Source organism: Osmia bicornis, chromosome 3, assembly GCF_907164935.1.
Source record: "Osmia bicornis bicornis chromosome 3, iOsmBic2.1, whole genome shotgun sequence".
Taxonomy (NCBI): Eukaryota; Metazoa; Arthropoda; class Insecta; order Hymenoptera; family Megachilidae; genus Osmia; species Osmia bicornis.
The window spans coordinates 7,443,285-7,462,568 of NC_060218.1; the positions used below are offsets into that span (position 1 = coordinate 7,443,285).

The 19,284-nt window shown below is 39.5% G+C and overlaps 1 protein-coding gene across 8 annotated transcripts in view; it reads left to right on the plus strand.

The window, feature by feature from the left end:
• Window positions 1-19,284, plus strand: part of LOC114871995 (tensin-1-like) — a 180,885-nt gene that overhangs the window by 151,830 nt on the left and 9,771 nt on the right. The window contains exon 1 of one of the 8 annotated variants that reach the window (XM_029178686.2): window positions 780-2,905. The exons of the other annotated variants lie outside the window; for them this stretch is intronic. Coding sequence (XP_029034519.1) covers window positions 2,681-2,905 — 225 coding nt within the window. The 5' untranslated portion in view covers window positions 780-2,680. Of the gene's footprint in view, window positions 1-779; window positions 2,906-19,284 lie in introns of those variants that run through there. 8 annotated transcript variants of the gene reach the window in all.

Consider the following 19,284-nt stretch of genomic DNA (forward strand, 5'->3'; position numbering starts at 1 on the left):
CGTATTCAATTCCTCATAACCGCATTTATAACGTCGATACTAATGATCGAACATGCAGACTCAGCTACTTTATAGCTAGGAAATCTGCCGATCTAACGGTAGTTACGCTTCCCTCGCCGATCGTGACAATTACTTCTGGATCGGTCGGAAACTCGGCCAAGTGAACTTTTAACGATGGAAGCACGCATTTAAATCAGTCGAAACGACGTAAGAACGCTCCTTCCTGCATGTACCATGCTCGCAAATGCAAGAGGGCAGCAAAGGGAAAAATGCGGCCGATCGAGCGGGGCCTTACCCTTATTCGCGAGCCGCGCGACGATCGATCCTCTTCGATGACATCGCTTACATCGTGGCACGAAATGGAAGGCATCAAGAGTAACGTTCCCGGTCCAACACGGGGTTCGCGATCGTGCCGGCAGGAGGTCAAAGAACGCGAATCGCAAACTCATGCGATCGGCGCGTTTCTGGCTCTCTCTCTCTCTCTCTGCAGAGAGAGGAACTTGGTCGCTCTCTCGTTGCTCGAACATCAGACAAGGAGGAAGGAATGAAATGGAAGGAACGAAGAGGAAGGACATAGCTGGTATTCGCCAGCTGCCGTTGAACGTGTTCAATGCCGTAGTCGGAGCAAGAAAGCGGTCGGAGAGAAGAGGTCGGTCGGTCGGTCGCTCCGCTTGGTCTCGCTTTTCTGGTGGGGATAGAGCCGTGTGGGCCGACGGTGCTACTCCTGCTTCGTGTTTCTCTTTCGACTTCAGTCTCTCTCTATACGTACTGGGAGGTATCGGCATTGTTGGCTCGGTTAGCATGCTCTAGGCGGCTTGGCTCGCTCGACAGGAGCACCACCTGGACTGGCCTCTCTGTCAGGTAGGACCGAAACTGAGACGTTCCATAGGGGGAACGAAAATCTACCGACTTCTATCCCTGGCAGAACTTTCGATTGACAGTAGAGAGGTAGCACGCGAACGCTCCTGCTCGCCTCCTGGATCGATCTTCAACCGGGTAGATTGAAACAACCCGACGTGACCCATTGGAATCTCTATCGTCTACGTAACAATTGTTCTTCGACTCGGTTCGAGGATCCAAACTGTTCAAGATAAATCGTCCGTCGGTGTCTCAGGAATACAGTGAAATCAATGTGCTGTAACGAGTATCTAAAGATTCTAAGACGATCTTAGCAGGAAAATATAACGGCGCTGTATCCGGTAGTGATTGCTCCGCGCAAAGAGAGAAAACGTGTAATGTGCCAGTAGGGAAGGCGAGCCTACGCCGGCTGCAAGTCGAGATCAACGATCCGGAGATAAAGTAAACCGAAAAAATACACTAAATACTCGTGAATAGATTATTTTGAATGGAGGTTTATCGTTCTCCGTACCGTGTACGCGATCGGTACCATTCGAAAAGTTGAATCGTAATAATTCCTTCGGTCGATGCTGGCTCCGTCAGCCAGCCGTAAAGATAAAACGACACCGAGATCGAAGGAGAAGAAGAGAAAAAGACGGGAACTTAATGCGCTAGTGGTAGATGCAAGCACGGTTGACAGTCGACGAGGACGAAGCGAAAGGCAGCTTCGAACTCGTTAACCGGTTTCCGCGGATCGGCATGCAGAACGACACTCGGTGAAGACTACGTACGCCAACCAAGTGGAGCCGAGGATCTTCCGTGCGTGTCCCACGCGTAAAGCGATCGGACCGGTCTGCCGGATCAGAGACGAATGATCACCTGCCAACGATAATATACCTTACAGCGGTACAAGGTGGTACTGGATAATTCTCGAAACCGACCGTACCTGAAAGCATGGATACTGTGAAACGCTTTTATTGTAACAGTCAGCCGGCCGGCCGTTTATAGTTACACCGTCGATCCTTCGAGGACAATTGTAAAAGCAAGGGGAAAGAAACATTTACGGGATGATGTTAAAATAGAAAAGATCGAGACAACGTTCGTGGACCGAGATTATTATTCTAGCGACTACGAACGGAACTCCGGATCACCGCGGGGACCATCGAGGCGGGAAGGAAACACGGCTGTCCATCATCGGAACGTGCTTTCCTTGTGCTTCGACGAGGTATTTCGAATCGCGCGTGATTCGAGTTTCTCGGAAAAATTTCACCGGATACAGGGCGAAGTAACGGAGTGTTCGAAGGAATGCCAGGGTTTCTCGAGAAGCGCCGATTTATCCCAGCCCTCCGCGAAGTGTATCCTCTGAAAAGTGTGTCTGTTCTCTGATAAGTGAATGAACCACACTGGGTGATGTCGAGTGCGTGGTTGCAGAGCCGGTGTGCCGGTACTGTACAAATTAGAAAGTGTGCTAAGTGCCGTGGACAAGTGGATGCCAATTAAATCAACGTCGAGTATTACAGAGAACTTCGATCGAATCCTCGGTTTAATCGATATTCTTCGAAAGTGTTCTGTCATTCACGAAGCATGGAGTATAATCACAATCGGCTGATATTATTTTTCAGTAAAGATACTCCGCGTTTGGGTATAAAAGTTCTTCACGATTTACAGTGGATCGTGTGATACGTCGAAACGGAATAATGATCAGTGTATCAGATATTTATTCGTTTATTAAATAGAAGATTGTTGACGAGCAACTGAAAAAATTGCCAAAATTTCTCGAAAGCCACGAACCGTGCGCTTCGAATCGTATTGGAAGACGAAGAGGTGCAACGGTCGCCGTGGCATGAGGAGGTTCACACGCAGGCGCAAAACCCTGGCCGCATTCTCTGCGATTATGGGACGCCTTGGTAAAGGCTCGCAGAGCACGACAAGGCCCATTTTCAGGGTACAGTATCGCAAGCTCGTTGACGAATACTCCCAGCAACAGGATCAGCTGAAGTTTATGCCAGCGTTGCCTGACTACATGTCTTATTGCTGTTGTCGATGCGGGCACACTCAAAAACTCAAAGTAAGTTCACGCTTTGCATTCCTGCTCCGAATCTATCTTACTCTGTTTAATTCCATCGCTTCGTTCCAATTTGGATATGCAGTATGAGGAAGTGCACCAGATTTGAAATTTTAGCAAAATAGCTGTACGAAAAATTCATATGAATTTAACACATTGAATTCCATGTCACCCATATTTGGGGGTACTTGAATTTTCAAAGGAAGCCATCATTGTCTATATCATTAGGAATTTTTTTAAAATAAAAATATTATCTAATGAAATTTTCAAGAGTTAAACTGATAGAGAAATAGACCATGTATTCTATTTATAGTAGCACTTTTATAGATTTTTATTATCCTAGGCAGAATCGGCTTTAGCGTGTTTGTCACCCTTTGCAAGATTTTATTTAACCTCCTACCCCAATTTGTTTAATAATATATACATATAAAAATTGTCCAGCTCGAAGATGGTACATTTTTTAAAAATTAGATTTAAGGCACCCTTGGGTCTTCGCCACCCTGAGCAATAGCCCAACCTCCCCTCTCCTAAACTTACTGGTACTGATCCTAGGTGATTAATTCTCAAGTTAATCCATCAGTAAATTAGCCTTTCCCACGGTCTAGTCATTTGGTATTAAGAAAGGAAACGATTAATTTCTTTCGTTCACTTCTGTCTTGTACCTATTTAAAAGAAATGAACTTTGTTAGTAAAATAAAATGAAAGACAGCAGTTGTGTGTCATTCGATCTCATCGGGACATTTGATAGTATCGTTTCCAACTATTCTTTGAAACGAAAGGACAGAGCAAGAGGGACCTGCACGAAAGTCAACTTTCACGCGAGCTAACGATGATTGCGTCATTAAAATGATCCCAAGGTACCGAGGCGTTCGGTTTATCTTTTATCTTCTCCTCTTTTCGGAGCCACGTACATGCTCGTTCGTTTTCTACTAGCCCGCAAATCACCGGGAACATCTTACCGTATTAACCAGTCGCGATTAGGTTGCAGTACCGCAACATGACCCCGAACCAGCTAGTGCATCTGACAGGTAGGAATTCAAGAAAACGGGTCCCCATTGTTTCGTCGGATAAAAAACGAGTTGACTTACGGCTAGTAAAAGTATTATGCCACTTTTGCAACTGCTTTGTACCCGCTAAGGACGTAAACTTTCTGTTTTTACGAACGGAGAACCGAGAAAGGTAAATTGAAATAAATGCAAACAACGCGGGTAATTTTACTCTTGAAAAAATACTATAAAGAAATAACGTCGACTTGAAATTTTCCAGTACTCCGAAGAAAGTGTTTTCCACTGAAAAAAATTTTGTAGGTACTAAAAAAAGTGAGAAATATAATATAATGTATTTCTTAACTCTTGAACCGCGGACCATGGAGGGAAACCTGAGACGGCAGACCATAGCCAGAGCAACAATTCTAATTTAATTCTATATTTCATATTATTTCCATTTTCTACATTTTACACTGTCCTTTTAAAAATTATTGTTCTAATACATAAAACTCTTGTTTAAAAATTACCTATACATTTTACTTGAAGTTAATATTCTTGATTCAGGCGCCGCTGTTCAAGGGTTAAATAATAAACTTTTTGTTCCGAATAGAATTGTATTATATTATATTTTAATTTGGTAAAAAGTCTAATACATTGAATACCATGGAGGGTATAATTTCAATGGAAGAAATTAAAGTAATGCGTAAGAATTTTCACACGTATGAAAGGAACATAACTTTATAGAGTAATAGGAACCTGTCACTTCTCATTCTATTTCGTAGCTGTATAACCGGATGATGTGTTAAATAGATTAACTATCCCGGTAAGTCTGAAACGAACTGGTCAAACGCGGTTACAGGAAAAGATCATGAGAAAATCTAAAGAGCTATGGTTCGTTTCGAAAACGGACAATTCAAAGGGTCAAGAAAGTCCCATAAAGAAAGCTGGAATTTCAAGATTTCAAGGAAGTCGAACGAATTGACGTCTAAACTGAAGTCTAACTAATAATAGAAATTTGTTAGCAGGAAAAATCTTGACATTCTGAGATATTACTGCATAGTAGAGATACATTCATGGAGGAGGCATTGAAATCACTCGAAAATCTGACTAATTCAAAGAGTATGATAATTAATGACTAATGATACGTTTGAGAAACCCTTTAAATCAAGATCCCTGGTAAATCTGTCGATCTAGGAAAGTCACCGATCGAGTAGTACATGCAGTAGCCTTTCAAAGGAACTAACCTTAGCGATATTAGTGTCAAGAAGAGACAGGAGAGAGAAAGAGAAAGTGAGAGAGAAAAGAGGAAGAGAGGAGAGGGGATAAGCCGTGGGATCGGACGGGCACATTCCTGAGGTCCGTGCTTATAGCTGCTCGTGGCATCCGATACCTCATGCTCCTTGCCTCTTGCTTCTTTACCGACAGAGTGCCTGCATAACGCTGATATTACAGCAATTTTTTCTCCCTCCCAATTTTCTAATACCCAACCCCTATGTGAATTACGCGAAAATGAAGAAATTTGATTGAACCGAAGGATCAGGCAAGAATTATGCAAATAGAACAGTTAGAAATCTAGGTACACATCTTGAATTAATAGCTGCATAAAATACATACTAAATTCATTTCCAGCCGTGTATATAAATATTAAAGAAAAAAAGATAAATAATCTTATTAAAATCCTTATCAGCAGAGATTTTATGTAAATCATCTTCAATCTTTTTTTTAACCCCGCCTTTTGGTGTCGTGTTCAACCCAGACGCATTTATCGCGATGCATTCGCTCTATTTCCTCCCGGTGACACGTTGTGTGTACCGTTCTCACACTACCAACCAGCACAATTTAGATAAACCGCCGTGGTGGAAAGATTAAAAGGTTAGTGGAGAAAATAGAGTACGTTAATTGTCGTCACTTGAACCACGACCTTACCAGAGTCCACTAACAGACGTAACTTCAGGACCTTCCCAAAAGGAAGCATGCAATTTTTCTTTACCATTCTTTGTAGAAGGTGTAAATTCAAAATTATGCCAGATGTGCATGTAGATACTTGTGTTATGATAAATTATCGCTGTATGAATCTGTTAACGACGAAGCACAAATATGACCAGGATCATTACCAAGTAATTTCATCCAATTACACAGGGAATTCTTGTGATTCCATCTCACCCCGTGCCTTCGATTACGTAACGATGATCCGATGAAATGTTAGTAGGTCTCTGCGAGTTGGATCGCGGCTTCACCCTGAGATTAAGCGAGAGTGATAGTGTATAGTAAATGAAACATAGGTACACTCTTATTCCCGATCACGTGAGAACGTATAATCGATGCCGCATGTAAAGAACGATCGGTGCCCTCGATATTCTTATTGCTCAATGCCGTCGAGTGGGACGAGCGGGATTGCAGAATATTCTAATAAAACGAGCGAACCTCTAACAGCCTCGACGACGCGACGTTCGAACGTTTCGCCCTCGCAAGTTTCGTAATAAATCTCAGCGGAACTTTCGTCGCGATCGGGTGTCTCTGTTGCTTCTGATTTCTTACCTTATGTGACCTCGTTTGCCTTTCCACGCTTTGGGAAAAAATTAAGAATTAAATAAAAAATTAATTGGAATTATACAAAGCCAGAAAATATGAATTAATTGTAGGAGAGGGGAGAAAAAGACGTTTCGTCTCGGGATCGTCTGTCAGACACTGTCCTAGATACCTATCATACCGCAATTCGGAACTCCTATATATTCGAAATACATGCCTAGCGACCGCCAGCGAGATCACTGTCGTCTCCCCGCCACCTAGCGGTCCCCGGCCCGAATCAAAGGCATCCAGGGGAACGAAACCCTCTCCCTCTCCACTAAACGCCTACGTAAGAAAGATAGGAAAAGAAATATTGTATGTTAGAGAGAAAAAAATATAAAAAATCTCCACGTTTCCAATAAGAATGTCAAACAGGAGACACTCGATGGCGGGTAATAGAAGGACCCTTAACTTCCTGCGATGCACTTAAGGAAGCTACATCTTCCGATGTTTCGCCACAAAAGATATTTTGAATGACATAGTCAAGAGTTATTTTCGTGAGGAGAAGACCTCGTCGAACAACCCCTCGGTTACCTATTGAAACAACCTGGACACCCTCGCCAACTTCGACAATGGCAAACGCGAGATTGATCTCACCCCGGCGTGTCCACAGACAAAACCCCCGAAGTCTTTTAACGAGCCCTTACAACGTACACTCGAAATTCGATCGAGTCTCTTCGAATGGTTGCTACGAAGGACCTGAAGGATCCAGGTGGACCACGGGTAATTCGCCACGTGTGTCCCGACAATGGCACTCGGCCCATATACGATACTCGTTTTCGTCCTCTCGACGTGAACCGCAGTCAAAATGTGGAAATTTTGGGTTAAGAAGAGGGATGGGTGTATATACCTGTTGGTTGGATAAAGGAAGAGGCAGCGATTGATGAAAAAAATGAAATAGAGGGAGAAAGAGCTTCCAGGTCGCAGACGTTACGGAATTCCTCTCGACATCAATAGAGCATCGTGTACAAAGGGTGGGCCATTATTGTCGGGCCACTTCATAGGAGCCCCCAGGTACAATATGAACTCTCGAGCCTTGCTAGAGGCATAAGTTACACCTGGTAGCTCCTCAATAACACATTACTTCCCCGGCGAGGAACGTAGTAATGGTTTCGTCGCGGATTCGTCGTACCACTCGAACTCGCCCGTTCATTCTCTCTCATCGTTTTGTTGGAGAACTGAAAGCACCTATTCGTGGTATTTTTCTCCGTTCAGAAGGTCCTTTCCAGAAACCCATGAGAATGTAATTTGCACTAGGCACGCGGCTGTCCCTGTCAGCGGCGCTTTGGTTGTCCACTTTCTTAGATCTTCTAAGGCTTAGGGCCTGAGCAATCTATCTTTGGTGAAAATAGAGCGATTATTATAATAGGATTCGGTGTATATACATCTGCTTGATTTTGTTCTTTTCAAAATGCAATGAAGTTGTAAGGAAATTGTGTCATGGTAGGCAGAAGTATAAGTAATTTATTTAAAATAATCTTACACAAATTTCGACTAAACCGAAAATATTCAAAAATGAGAAATAAATTATTTGAATAATTAAAATAATAAATAATTAAACATTCTATTAGTTATTTGAAAATAACAGAAAACATCAAATTTTATTTGAATTAAAAGCTATAATCTTTAAATTAAAGATTACTCACTATTTTCAAATAATTTGGTTTTATTTAAAGATCTATAAATAAATTTTCACTCAAAGAAAAGATTATTTCTCATTGTTGAATATTTTCATTTTATTCAAAATATGTGTCAGAACTTTTATGATAATACGAAAATTTCTATGATGTTATACTAAACTAGAATATTATGTTTAACATTACGCGACACCCAATCCTATTTCGTATTTTTCTAAACTTTTATGAACGAAGAAACACGAGGCTTATGAGGCGCTTAAAGTTTTCAGAATCCTCGGTACGACAAGGTGATGTCCGAGGCATTTGTCCACTCGGGATTACCACGGTGTGTGAGCTGAATGTTTAAATGCGGCATACACGACCCTTTGTGTGCACATCGCACTAGTACGTTTATCCACTTTACTTCTTTCGAGTGGAGAACACTTTCTGGTATTGTCTTACAGCTTATCCCTCATAGAGGAAGTAATGTCCCTTGTTGATACTCGTACCTCGCAACTCTTCTCCTTCATCGAGCATGCTTATTACACTTTAATGGCTACATATTTTATGAAATCTATGAATTTTGTAATTTTATGCTCCTCTTTGTATTTAAAAGAAGAATGAATTTGTATATTTTTCTATACAGAATGTTTCAAAACATTAATCCATGTAAAAAAAATTAAGGAAAATTTTATCTTGAGCTAACCTTCACCCTTTACCCTAATTTCTCTTCTCCATAATACCAGTTGCATCTTTTCTATTTGAGGATCACACGTCCTCGAAACGTGTGAGCAATTAATCACTGTACTGTCAATTTACTCGAGTTAACGCTTACTCAATCCTATCGTTTTCAGATTTACACAATGAAACTTACAATCTCACAGTGAATCGTGAAAAATGCATGTTGCAACGAAGACAAGCTGCAGCAAGGTGGCGCAGATGAGCCGCAATATTCTTTCTTGACCTTTCAGCAGTTTAATCGCGCTTCTTTCCTCTCTCCTAAACTTAATACGCTTTGACGATGCAAGTGCGTGTTACCACCGTGTGTACAGCGCACCGTCAACCTTCTCCACTTCCGGTTTTGTCTCGCGATTTCTCGACACTCTAAGTAATAACAATTATTCATACTGACATTTACGGCACGCAAAATTTCTTCCTTTCCTTGGACACTCCTCTACCAACACTCAGATGATTTGCATTTAATGGATGTAAAAGTCTTTGATCACGTTTAACCCTTTTGTCATGGTCGCCTCTGCTGAAAACTTTTTTATTTTTTATATTTTCTGCAAAACGTGACACGATTGTGTTGTAAGTTTTGTTTCAAGTTTTCATTTTTTCCTAGGTTTATTTTTTAACCCTTGAACAGTGGAGTCTGGGTCAATTGAGACCCAGTTTCACAAAATATATTCAGGATATTAATTTAAAAATAAGTATGTAATTTTTAAACGAAAGGGTTTCATATATTGAAAGAAAAATTGAATTAAAATTGAGGCTCTCTCTATAGTCCGTCGTCCGAGAGTTAACCCTTCCACTACTACGGCTGACTGCAATCTTTCAACGCGAAGCAGTTACGTTTCAAATTGAAAATATATAATAATAGAACAAAAGGTGAATATTGATGTTCCTTGAATGAATGAGATGGTAGCAGAGAATCAGCTTAGTTACGATTTTCTTATCGAGAAATTAATGCAGCTATTAAGTGCCAATAATCCAGCTATCTCCAGTTTGTGTTCGCTATTAATACCCTATCCGGTAATAGCAAACAGCGATAATCTTGAGAGACAAATGCCAGCTTCTGTTGATCACCAAGAGAATTACCAGAACGACCTGTGACGGCTGCGTGGATCCTTTTGACAAACAGCCGGTACAACCCTTTTCGTTATCGTTTCTTCGGGAATAATCAGTAGCCAGATATATCCTAAAGAGGTTGGATCAAATGGTCGGCATTTCGATAACCGGTTATCTCGTATATGGTCCTTTAGAAAGCAGACACTTTTTCTTTAGTTAGTTCTATATAAGAGTAAAAATTTTGAAAAATATCATTTCTGTTCAATTATATCTAAAAAAAATATCAAACACAATAAAACATAAAATTCCTTTGAAATTAAAAATTTGTACATTTAAAAAAAAAATTGCTTGCCGGGAAAAAAGAAACAAGAAAAATACAACATCCGTAAAATATCTGATTTTCAGAGATCAAAACTGAAGTGAAAATTGAGAAAAGCCGGAATTTCATGAAATGTTTTTCAGTCAGATTTAATTAACCTGCGACACACGGACAGCAAGGGCGGCTGGTAGAGGGGACAAACGAGGGGAGGGGATTTAATTTCGTCAGTTATAAGCGCTAATGAAACTGTAGTTTGTGTTTCGACGTCGACTCATTGTTTCTGAGTTGCCGGTACCGCCTGAGGCCACTAAAAAGAGCCAAGGTAGGCCCATTGTCCTACGAATACGTGCTCAACTGTACCCTTACGTTTTCCACGTTGCTCGAAAACAATACAATCCTATAAAATCGAGTTAAAAAACCGTGATAAGCGAATAACGTTGACTTCTACCTGTTAAGACGACATTTGTTAATAATAAAATACAAAGCAGCCAGGGCTGCCTTTTTTTATTAATTGCATTTACAATTTTTAAGCTTTCGATGCTTCTGTAAAATATTATTGCAGGATTAATGGCTATAGTTATACAATTTTAAGAAGTTTTGATTATGAAATTCCACTTGAAACAAAAACTTTATGTACCTTCAAATATTTTACTTTGAATATCAACTTTACACAGCTCAAAAACTTTTAATTAGTTTTAAATAGTTTAACAGAATATACTTTTCAGATACTTATGAAATTGAAGTTACGTTCACATAATATATATTAAAATAATTTTTATGAAACTTCTGATTCAATAATCGTGCACATTCAATGACTCTTTGATAAATTATGCAGACTACAAATGTGTTTGAAATGTTCTATGCTTTATCTTCGAAGGTCTCATAAATTCATTCATAGCTGTGCGATTAAAGTTTCTTTCAGAAACGATTTAACTTTACGAGACCATTATCTGATAACGATTCCTTTATAACTATAGCACTTCAAAACTAGTCTGCTGCGAGTGAGAATTAAAAGCGAGACGTTACTTGTTTCCTTTCATTTCAAGATTATACGAGACATTTTTATAATACTCATAAATATGTATTTATGACTTTTTAAAAATAGAAATAGGAAGACTATTTCTGCCATCGAGTAATGTTTCGAGTTGATACGAAAATAATTAACGCAATAATTAATATATTTGAAGAAAAAAGAAAAAATCGAATTTCTAAGTACTTGAATATATTTGTAATAAATGAAAGTACCAATTACTGAATGCGCTCATGCGGTCATGGTACCGAAAGGGTTAAAGTGACTCCACAAATAAAAGTCTAATGGATCTAATGACTTTGCGGACCAAAGTGTACTGTACCGTTTCAACCTATCCTCCATTGATGCCTTTCGTTTAACAATTTTCTAACATCCCGAGCAAAGCATGGCGGTGCTCTGTCATGCTAGAACATCAATCTTTGTCTAATAGATAGAGGTATCTCTTCCATTTCATCCGAAACTCTCAACGCTAACATTTGCGGTTGTACAACAGATTGAAAATAAACAAAGAAATTAAAAGAAAAATCATTTGATTAAATTAAATCCTTAATACGAAGAACATGTAACTTGTTTATTCAGTTCTCTTGTTCGCTATTCGAGCATTTCAGTGAAAGCAAACAAATGAACATTACAGTTAAACTAAAGCAAATATTTAAGCAGCAACAGTAGCTTCCTCGGTACTATCTGTCTTAACTCTACATCCGCTACGAACAAACTTATGATCACTAGTTCAAATGTTCCTTGACGAACACGAAAGGATTTCAGGAGTGGATAAATAACCGTAGGCAAACGTTGCTGGTAAAAAACAGAGTATCTAAACGTCTGATCAAAGAACAGTGACGTCATTAAAGCGTTGATGTTAACTAACGCGTCAATGTTGAAAGAAAAATTTACAGGTTCAAATTTCATCGAAACTTCTGCTACTAGATTTATGAAAAGCGTTGAACTTTACTTTGGGGTACGCAAAATTATTAACTTTTTTTATATATATTCTAATAGTATTCGACGAATAAAGTTCAGAAATACAAGTATTAACGATAGAAATTCATTCGTTCAAAAGTTATAAGGATTTATCTAAATGTGCTCTGCATGTGTTAAGTTAGGTTAGTTTATTGGACACCATTTTGATGCTCGTCTATGCGGACCAATCAGATTGTAAATAGAAATCAAAATGGCGATAATCTAACCTCAAAAGTACGCTAAAAACGCTTTTACGAATGTTTTCTTAGAAATATAATCAGATTCTATTGCAAAGAAATAAAAATTTTTACGTTCATTATTCGAGTAACGCTTACTTGAATTGAAAATGATAATTTATTGAATTATAATAAATAATTGAATAGCAATTTAATATTCTGCTGACCTAAGCGAGTCTTCTGATCTAATCTCTCTTCTGTCTATAATATCAGTATTATCTCTTAGCCAGCTTCGAAGCGAAACGAACAAGGAAGGGAAAAGAATTCGAAAGAGGCACGTTCCGTGAGTTACTATAGATACACGTTGTCGTGTGTTACGTAAGGATACGCCATCCTGTACATTGAATCTCGATTGAATGCGCCAGCAGTTCGGTCCAGACGGGATTTTCTGAAAAGAATCTGCAATCGAAGGAGACGATATCGTGTATCGGCCGCATTGAATGTTTGGCTTTGCACAGGAATTTATCTAAAATAATCTATCACGATAGCTCTGACCTTTCCACAATGCTTACTAACCGTTTCACATATCAAATTCCTGCCGACTATCGCTTCCCGTTATGTTAAAAAACAAATTAGAAGAATGAATTATGATAAAGATAGAAAATCGTCATTTTTCGTCTAATTTAAAAAAGAAAAATTGTATTGAGACCTTTAACTCTCTTTCAGTTTAGTGGCAGTAAATTAATGCCATAAATGCTACTTTGGGATACTTTTATGTCATCGAATGATGCAACAACTTAACCCTTGGACGGCGGACCATGGGGAGAGCCCCATTTTAATTTAATTTTATGTTTCATATTATTTTAATTTTCTAAATTTAACACTGTTCCTTTAAAAATTATTTAACTTCAGATTAATATCCTTGTATATATTTTGTAAGTTTGGGTCTCGATTGACCCAGATTCCGCTGTTCAAGGGTTAAAAAAATAAGCGTCGGAGGAAGTGGAAAATTGTAGCAAAACTTGCAACATAATCGTGCCACGTTTTCCAGAAAATATAAAAAAATAAAAAACTGCGTGGCAAGCTTTCACATCACGGGCTCGTAAATGAAATTGAAGAAAATAAGCCTGACTCCGTCGCGCGGCAAACTCGGTGCAAGCAATTTTCCAAATAGCTTTGCTTCCGGCTGCACGCGAGCTTGGCCAATACATTCGAAAACTTGATCAATCAGAAGCGTGACCGGACTATGCCGGCAAGCAATGCGCAAGTAACATCGTGTAAACCCGTCGGGGTGCATCGAAGGATGATGAAACAGGTGAACCGGTCGGTTTACGAAAAGGCCAGCCAGAGGAAAATCGCTCTGCTGTCTCGAGAGGGTTCATCCAATGATCATACGGAAGATCGAGCTCAAAGCTGCGAGTGGTGTTAATTGCTAATCAAAGAGCCGGCTTTTGCTAGAACTGCTTCCTATTCACGTTTCTCGGTTGCTCGAACCTCTTTGTCGATATCTTTTGCAGTTTTCCTCAGGATTTATCTTATAACAAAATACTGAAATGATTTTATATCTATAACTTACTTGGATACTTTACAGTTTGAGATTAGAGGGTATAAATCGTATTCGGTAGACATTCTGGTCGACAGACCAATTAACATTTTGACCGCCACACTGAAAAAAAAAAATATATATACTGATCGAATTGAGTAACCTCCTCCTGTTTCGAAGTCGGTTAAAAAATGGAGATGTGTATAATTGAAGCTCTAATTATTAATCCTTCGTTAAATAATTGTTTTAATTTTGAAATATAGCTTTAAAATATATATTTTTTTAAATAACACTCTTCTGATTTTGATATGTTTCAATAATTGCATAATTGAAATACTTGCTTCTATAAAATGTGAACCATTTATTTTTATTTTTCTATTCTCTGTGAATAAACTAAACTAGATTCTATTCGTGTGAAACAATATGAAGCTGGATTATCTATTGCCTTTTGTAAATAGAAATTCTCTCGGAGCTGTGTAGCATAGTCTCAATTCCCACGCATCACTTCACTGAATCTCATAGTGGCAATAAATAGTGTAGGTCGAGATCAATAACCACTATTCCGCGGAATGGGAACAGTTGGAAACAGTAAATTGGATTAACTAAACTATTCAGTGAGGTGTAACTGAATTAGTTTCAGTATTCGAGATTGTATTCTATTATTTACACGTGCTTAACGATTCAAACTTGTACGATACTCGAGTAACAAATATGTTGAAAAATTTATTATTGAAAGATATTACTTTTTATAATATTTTAAAGCCTGTAAGGCAAGAATTATTTGTGGTCTAAAGGAGACTTAAGTCGAAAGGAAGCGATGGCGCTGGCAAAGAGGACGGTGTTTGCGGCGGTGACGGCAGCAGCAGTAGGGCTGCTGGTGGGACGGGAAATCTAGAGGAATGGGAGATATGACCGTGACCGCGTGGAATGCGTGGAATGTGGCCCATCACGTCGGGGCAAAGCCGCAGCAACCTACCATCCTTTCGGTCCACTTCGATCCTCGTTTCCCCATCTTCACGCCCATGATGTCCACCTAAAATTGCGTATCAATTTGCCTGAGTTTCTCCATCATACATACCTTCAATCACCAGCTGCTATAAAAAAAAAATTAAAAAAAAATAAAAAAATTGAGAAGGTTCATTAAATTCGACCGCAAAATTAGTGTATTTCATGTCAAAAAGATTAACAGTTATTTTAAAGAAAAAAGGAAAGAAAATGACAAAGGGATTCGATAATATATTTTATTGAGTTATTGAATTATAGAAGACATACTGAGAAGACTTCATCACTACCACTCAACTCGAATTTGATTTAATGCCTCTGCTACTCAGAAGCCAGCTGGACTGTAATGGCTTCGAGACGAAACGTAGACTATGATTAGACAGGTGTAATTTTTATGGTAACAGCAGCTGTCATCTCGTGAAACATCTCCGGACAATCGAGTAAATTGCAAAGTTCTTGGATTGCCAGGAAAATCAATCAAGGTATCCTACACCTGTCTTTGGGGGTTGCTTTTTAAAAACGCCCAGGGCAACCGAAAGAATCTTCTCTGTTGGATACTTTCTCGTAAATTGTATGTTGAAGATTTTAAAGGAGACGTACGAGAAGATTCTGCAACAGACTGCAGATCGTTCATTTTCTTCAAATTGCTTTCAACCTCATTTTTAAAAATTATAAATTCGAAACTTAATTTTACACCATTGTTAATAAATAAAACAAAATTAAATTAATCGTACTACACACAAAATCACATTAAATTAATGAATAATAACGGACGAAGAATATAGATTAATTATAAGCTTAAAAGAATTAAGATCTTACTCGATCGAAAAAAGGTGCTCCTATTATGCCTCATAAATCTAAAGTAACGGATTTTCGAAAGCCCGCATTACTTCCACTAAACCAGGGCCAAGTTACCCTCGGGAAAAAAGGAGAACATAAATGGCCCGCAGATTCACACGATCCGACAAAAAAATTCATCAGTGGCACAGCCAACGTTAGCCAACGATTAGTCAAAGAAACCCGGATCTAAGAACGTTGAAGAGGGTCAGTGCCTGTTCGAAGTCAACGTCCAGAAGAAAAAGAAGAAGAAGAAGACGAAGAGGGAAGAAAATAAAGAACGATGATTTCATCGCGCTTAAATTCGGAGCAAAGAGAAGAACAGACCCTTCTTCTATGGGGCGGGAATCTCAGGGCCGTATTTTCGTTTGTCGGTCGGGATAGCCGCTTCTGCACCGCCTACAACGAGGATAAATTTTTCTCGATGACACGACCGTACGACCCGCCATGATGCATCGATCTTTTCCTGTCGAAAGCCCGTTCTTTTTTTTCTCTTCCTTCTCTTCCCAAAGCAATCTCATCGTGGTTGGTTGACCTTTCGAAAACGTTTACTTAGAACCAACTAACTATCGCGAGAACAGCTAATCGAATCTGATTCAACAGAATAAATTGACCCGAAATTATTCTCCCGGCTGTTCACGATATAAAGCACACCCATGACGATTCTCTTCAATAGCTACTCTGGGACAGTACGATAGCACATCTCAAATAATTATTAATTTAAACAGTTTCAACAGCGGCAGGTTTATAATTTTAATCTTGTGACCACAGGTCCCTGAAACGACCCTCGATTTAAATTCAATTTTATACCCTATTTCATTTTCATTTTCATATTCTAAAATTCCAACTGTTTCTTTAAATATTATCTTCTCAGTACATGAAATTTGTCTCCTTTTTAATTTGACAGTTCTTCCATGAATATTGCAAAACACGCAGGTATGCTATTATAAATACGAGGTTCAATGTCACATTCGAGAAGTTTTCAACAATTCATTGTTCAAGTTCCGTTGCTTGCGTTTCATTGAAAACATGAATGGAGAGTGACAGTGCATAAATTTACAAATGAGTCTTATTCATTATATCCTCGTATACAGTAAACGTTGGATTGTGAATAAAAAGAACGAAGTAGTATTAGAGAATTGGCATTTGTATTAAAACTATGGGACCCGGTCCACCATAGAAAGAATCCTAGACACGCCGATGGGCATAGTAGTACGGTGAAATATGCAAATAACTTGGCGTAAAGGCTTTCGAATCGCAGATAAAAATAGCGGGAACTTTCATCGTTTGATACTTCAATTTATCACGCGTTATATCCGGATTCCTCGTGTGGCAAACGGCTGACGTTACGAGGACACATCGTGCATAGGGAACCGGTAGAGCATAGCGTAATGTCTTACGGTGAGAGTTCGTCCCCATGGGAGAACAAGCCGCCGGCATTGTGGCAAAAAAGTTAAAACGTTCCTATCTACACGGTGACAACGTAGTTAACCACTTGTGACGAGAAAGAATCACGATCGGTACGAGAAGCATCTCTTGGATGGAATGGAAAATACACGGGATGTTCTTTACGAGCCACTAGCTTCCCGTGTGGTAATATTTATTTTTACCAACGGAACGAGCAACCGCGATTAAACTTTCACTGTGACGAGCCTCGTGCCGTTGGATAGTCGCGTGACGAGCCCATTGTGTTTATTCTACGCGTACGTTTCGAAGAATGATGACCGAGATGAATGCGCGAAATTCTTTAGACCTTTTATTCTTTTTTATCGCACGCCGACCTGGCATAAATTCGCAGAAATGCGTTTGACCGCCGAGAATTTCAACAATTAAGGTTATGTTATGAGCGCCATATGCTTTCTAAACGCGCCATTTCGCATAACTTATAAGTTATACAAATGTAACTTTGCTTTAAGGAACGCATAATTACTAACTCTTTTTTATATATTTTGATAGTATTTGACGAGTAGAATGCAAAAATACCAGTTTTAAGCTCAGGAATTCATTGGTTCAAGAGTTATGCGTATACAAAGATACGTATTTTTCGCGTATTTCACAGACTACTTTGACGCCATATTGATTTCTATCTGTAATTCGTCCAATCAGCGGAGTCGTTGCTTCTGAAGAGATCACGTGGGCTGCAGCCATAGATAAATCAAATAGTATACTTCTTTAACTACATGTGGTTTACAATGAAGTTGGTTAGAATTTGAATATATTTTTCTTTCTTTGAATTAAATAAGTTTGAACACATATAGATAGAGATATTTCATTTCTCCCGCCAAAATAGCCATCCACGTGATCTATTTAGAAGTACTTTGCTCATTGGACGAATTAAAAATAGAAATCAATCTAACAAATAGAAACGCCAACGTTACATAATTTCGAAAATGTCATCGTGGAAACATCCGCATCGAAAGCAAACATTAACGCGAGACGTTCGAGTAGGAAACGATTCCATTATATCTCGGAGGTGTATCGCGTTTTCTTTCGCATTCTACCTACGCGGTGAATGCGTGCGGTCAACAATGTAACTTACAACACGCGGATTGCTATTTTGAGGTACACACTGAGCAACGAGGGTTGTGAGCGAGGGTTATGAGATGGCGTGGCCCGACAGCAATTATAGCGCTGCTTGTTTCGTAATTGAAATATCTTGAAGCTGGCACGAGCATTCAGCTCGGCTCTAAGACCGCAAATTATAAAATTATTCGGACGGACGATTCGCAATTGAATTAGACTAACCAGATCTCGTAGAATAAATCGTAATCGTTTCAAATTCTCTTTATTAATTTCGCGAATCAAATTTATGGTTCATTCGCAAACGATTTATAAGTCATAATCAGAATAATTTTAGTTCTTATCCTTATAAATTACAAATTATTATATGTTTTAATGAAATAAAATAATTCCGAAAGTTAAAAAAATGTTCTCTAACATTAACCGTTGAAACGCGAGCGTTGAAAGGATAGGCAAAAAAGGGGTGAAGAGGGTGAGCAGGAGAACTGAATGAAAATATCGAGGAAAGAAGAATGTCGGCGAACGTAGGGCTAGATCTTTTTGTCAGATCGTCGGGAATGGCCGAGGTAGGTCGTATATAACGAAACGCTCTTATTCGGACGAGGAGGAATAGCAGGAAGAAGAGGGTGCACTGGGGTGGGATGGCAGAGAAAAGGAGGGATGAGCATTGGAGGGAAATGGCGTATAGCTTCCCGGCAGGCCACAGTGCAAATGCAGGCCTTGAATGTGTAATAAGCACTCAGGTCGCAACCCTTGGCTAGACCAGTGGCTCGTGTCTGCGTTTAGAAAGGTCCTGGCACACATACGCGTCCACGGTGCGTTACACGCGTGCCACGTGGCTACGTATGGGTTTGTTGCAGACCACACGTGAATGCTGCCTCCCGTTGTGTGGGTCGTTCAGAATGATACGGCACCGTGGACGCAAGTTTGATTGCGAACGGACGACGACGCCGTTGCCTGCCAGGCCGTGAGGCAAACACGCATCGTCGCAGGCGACCCCGGTGGGGTGAAGTCGGCCTGAAAACAGGATGAAATGG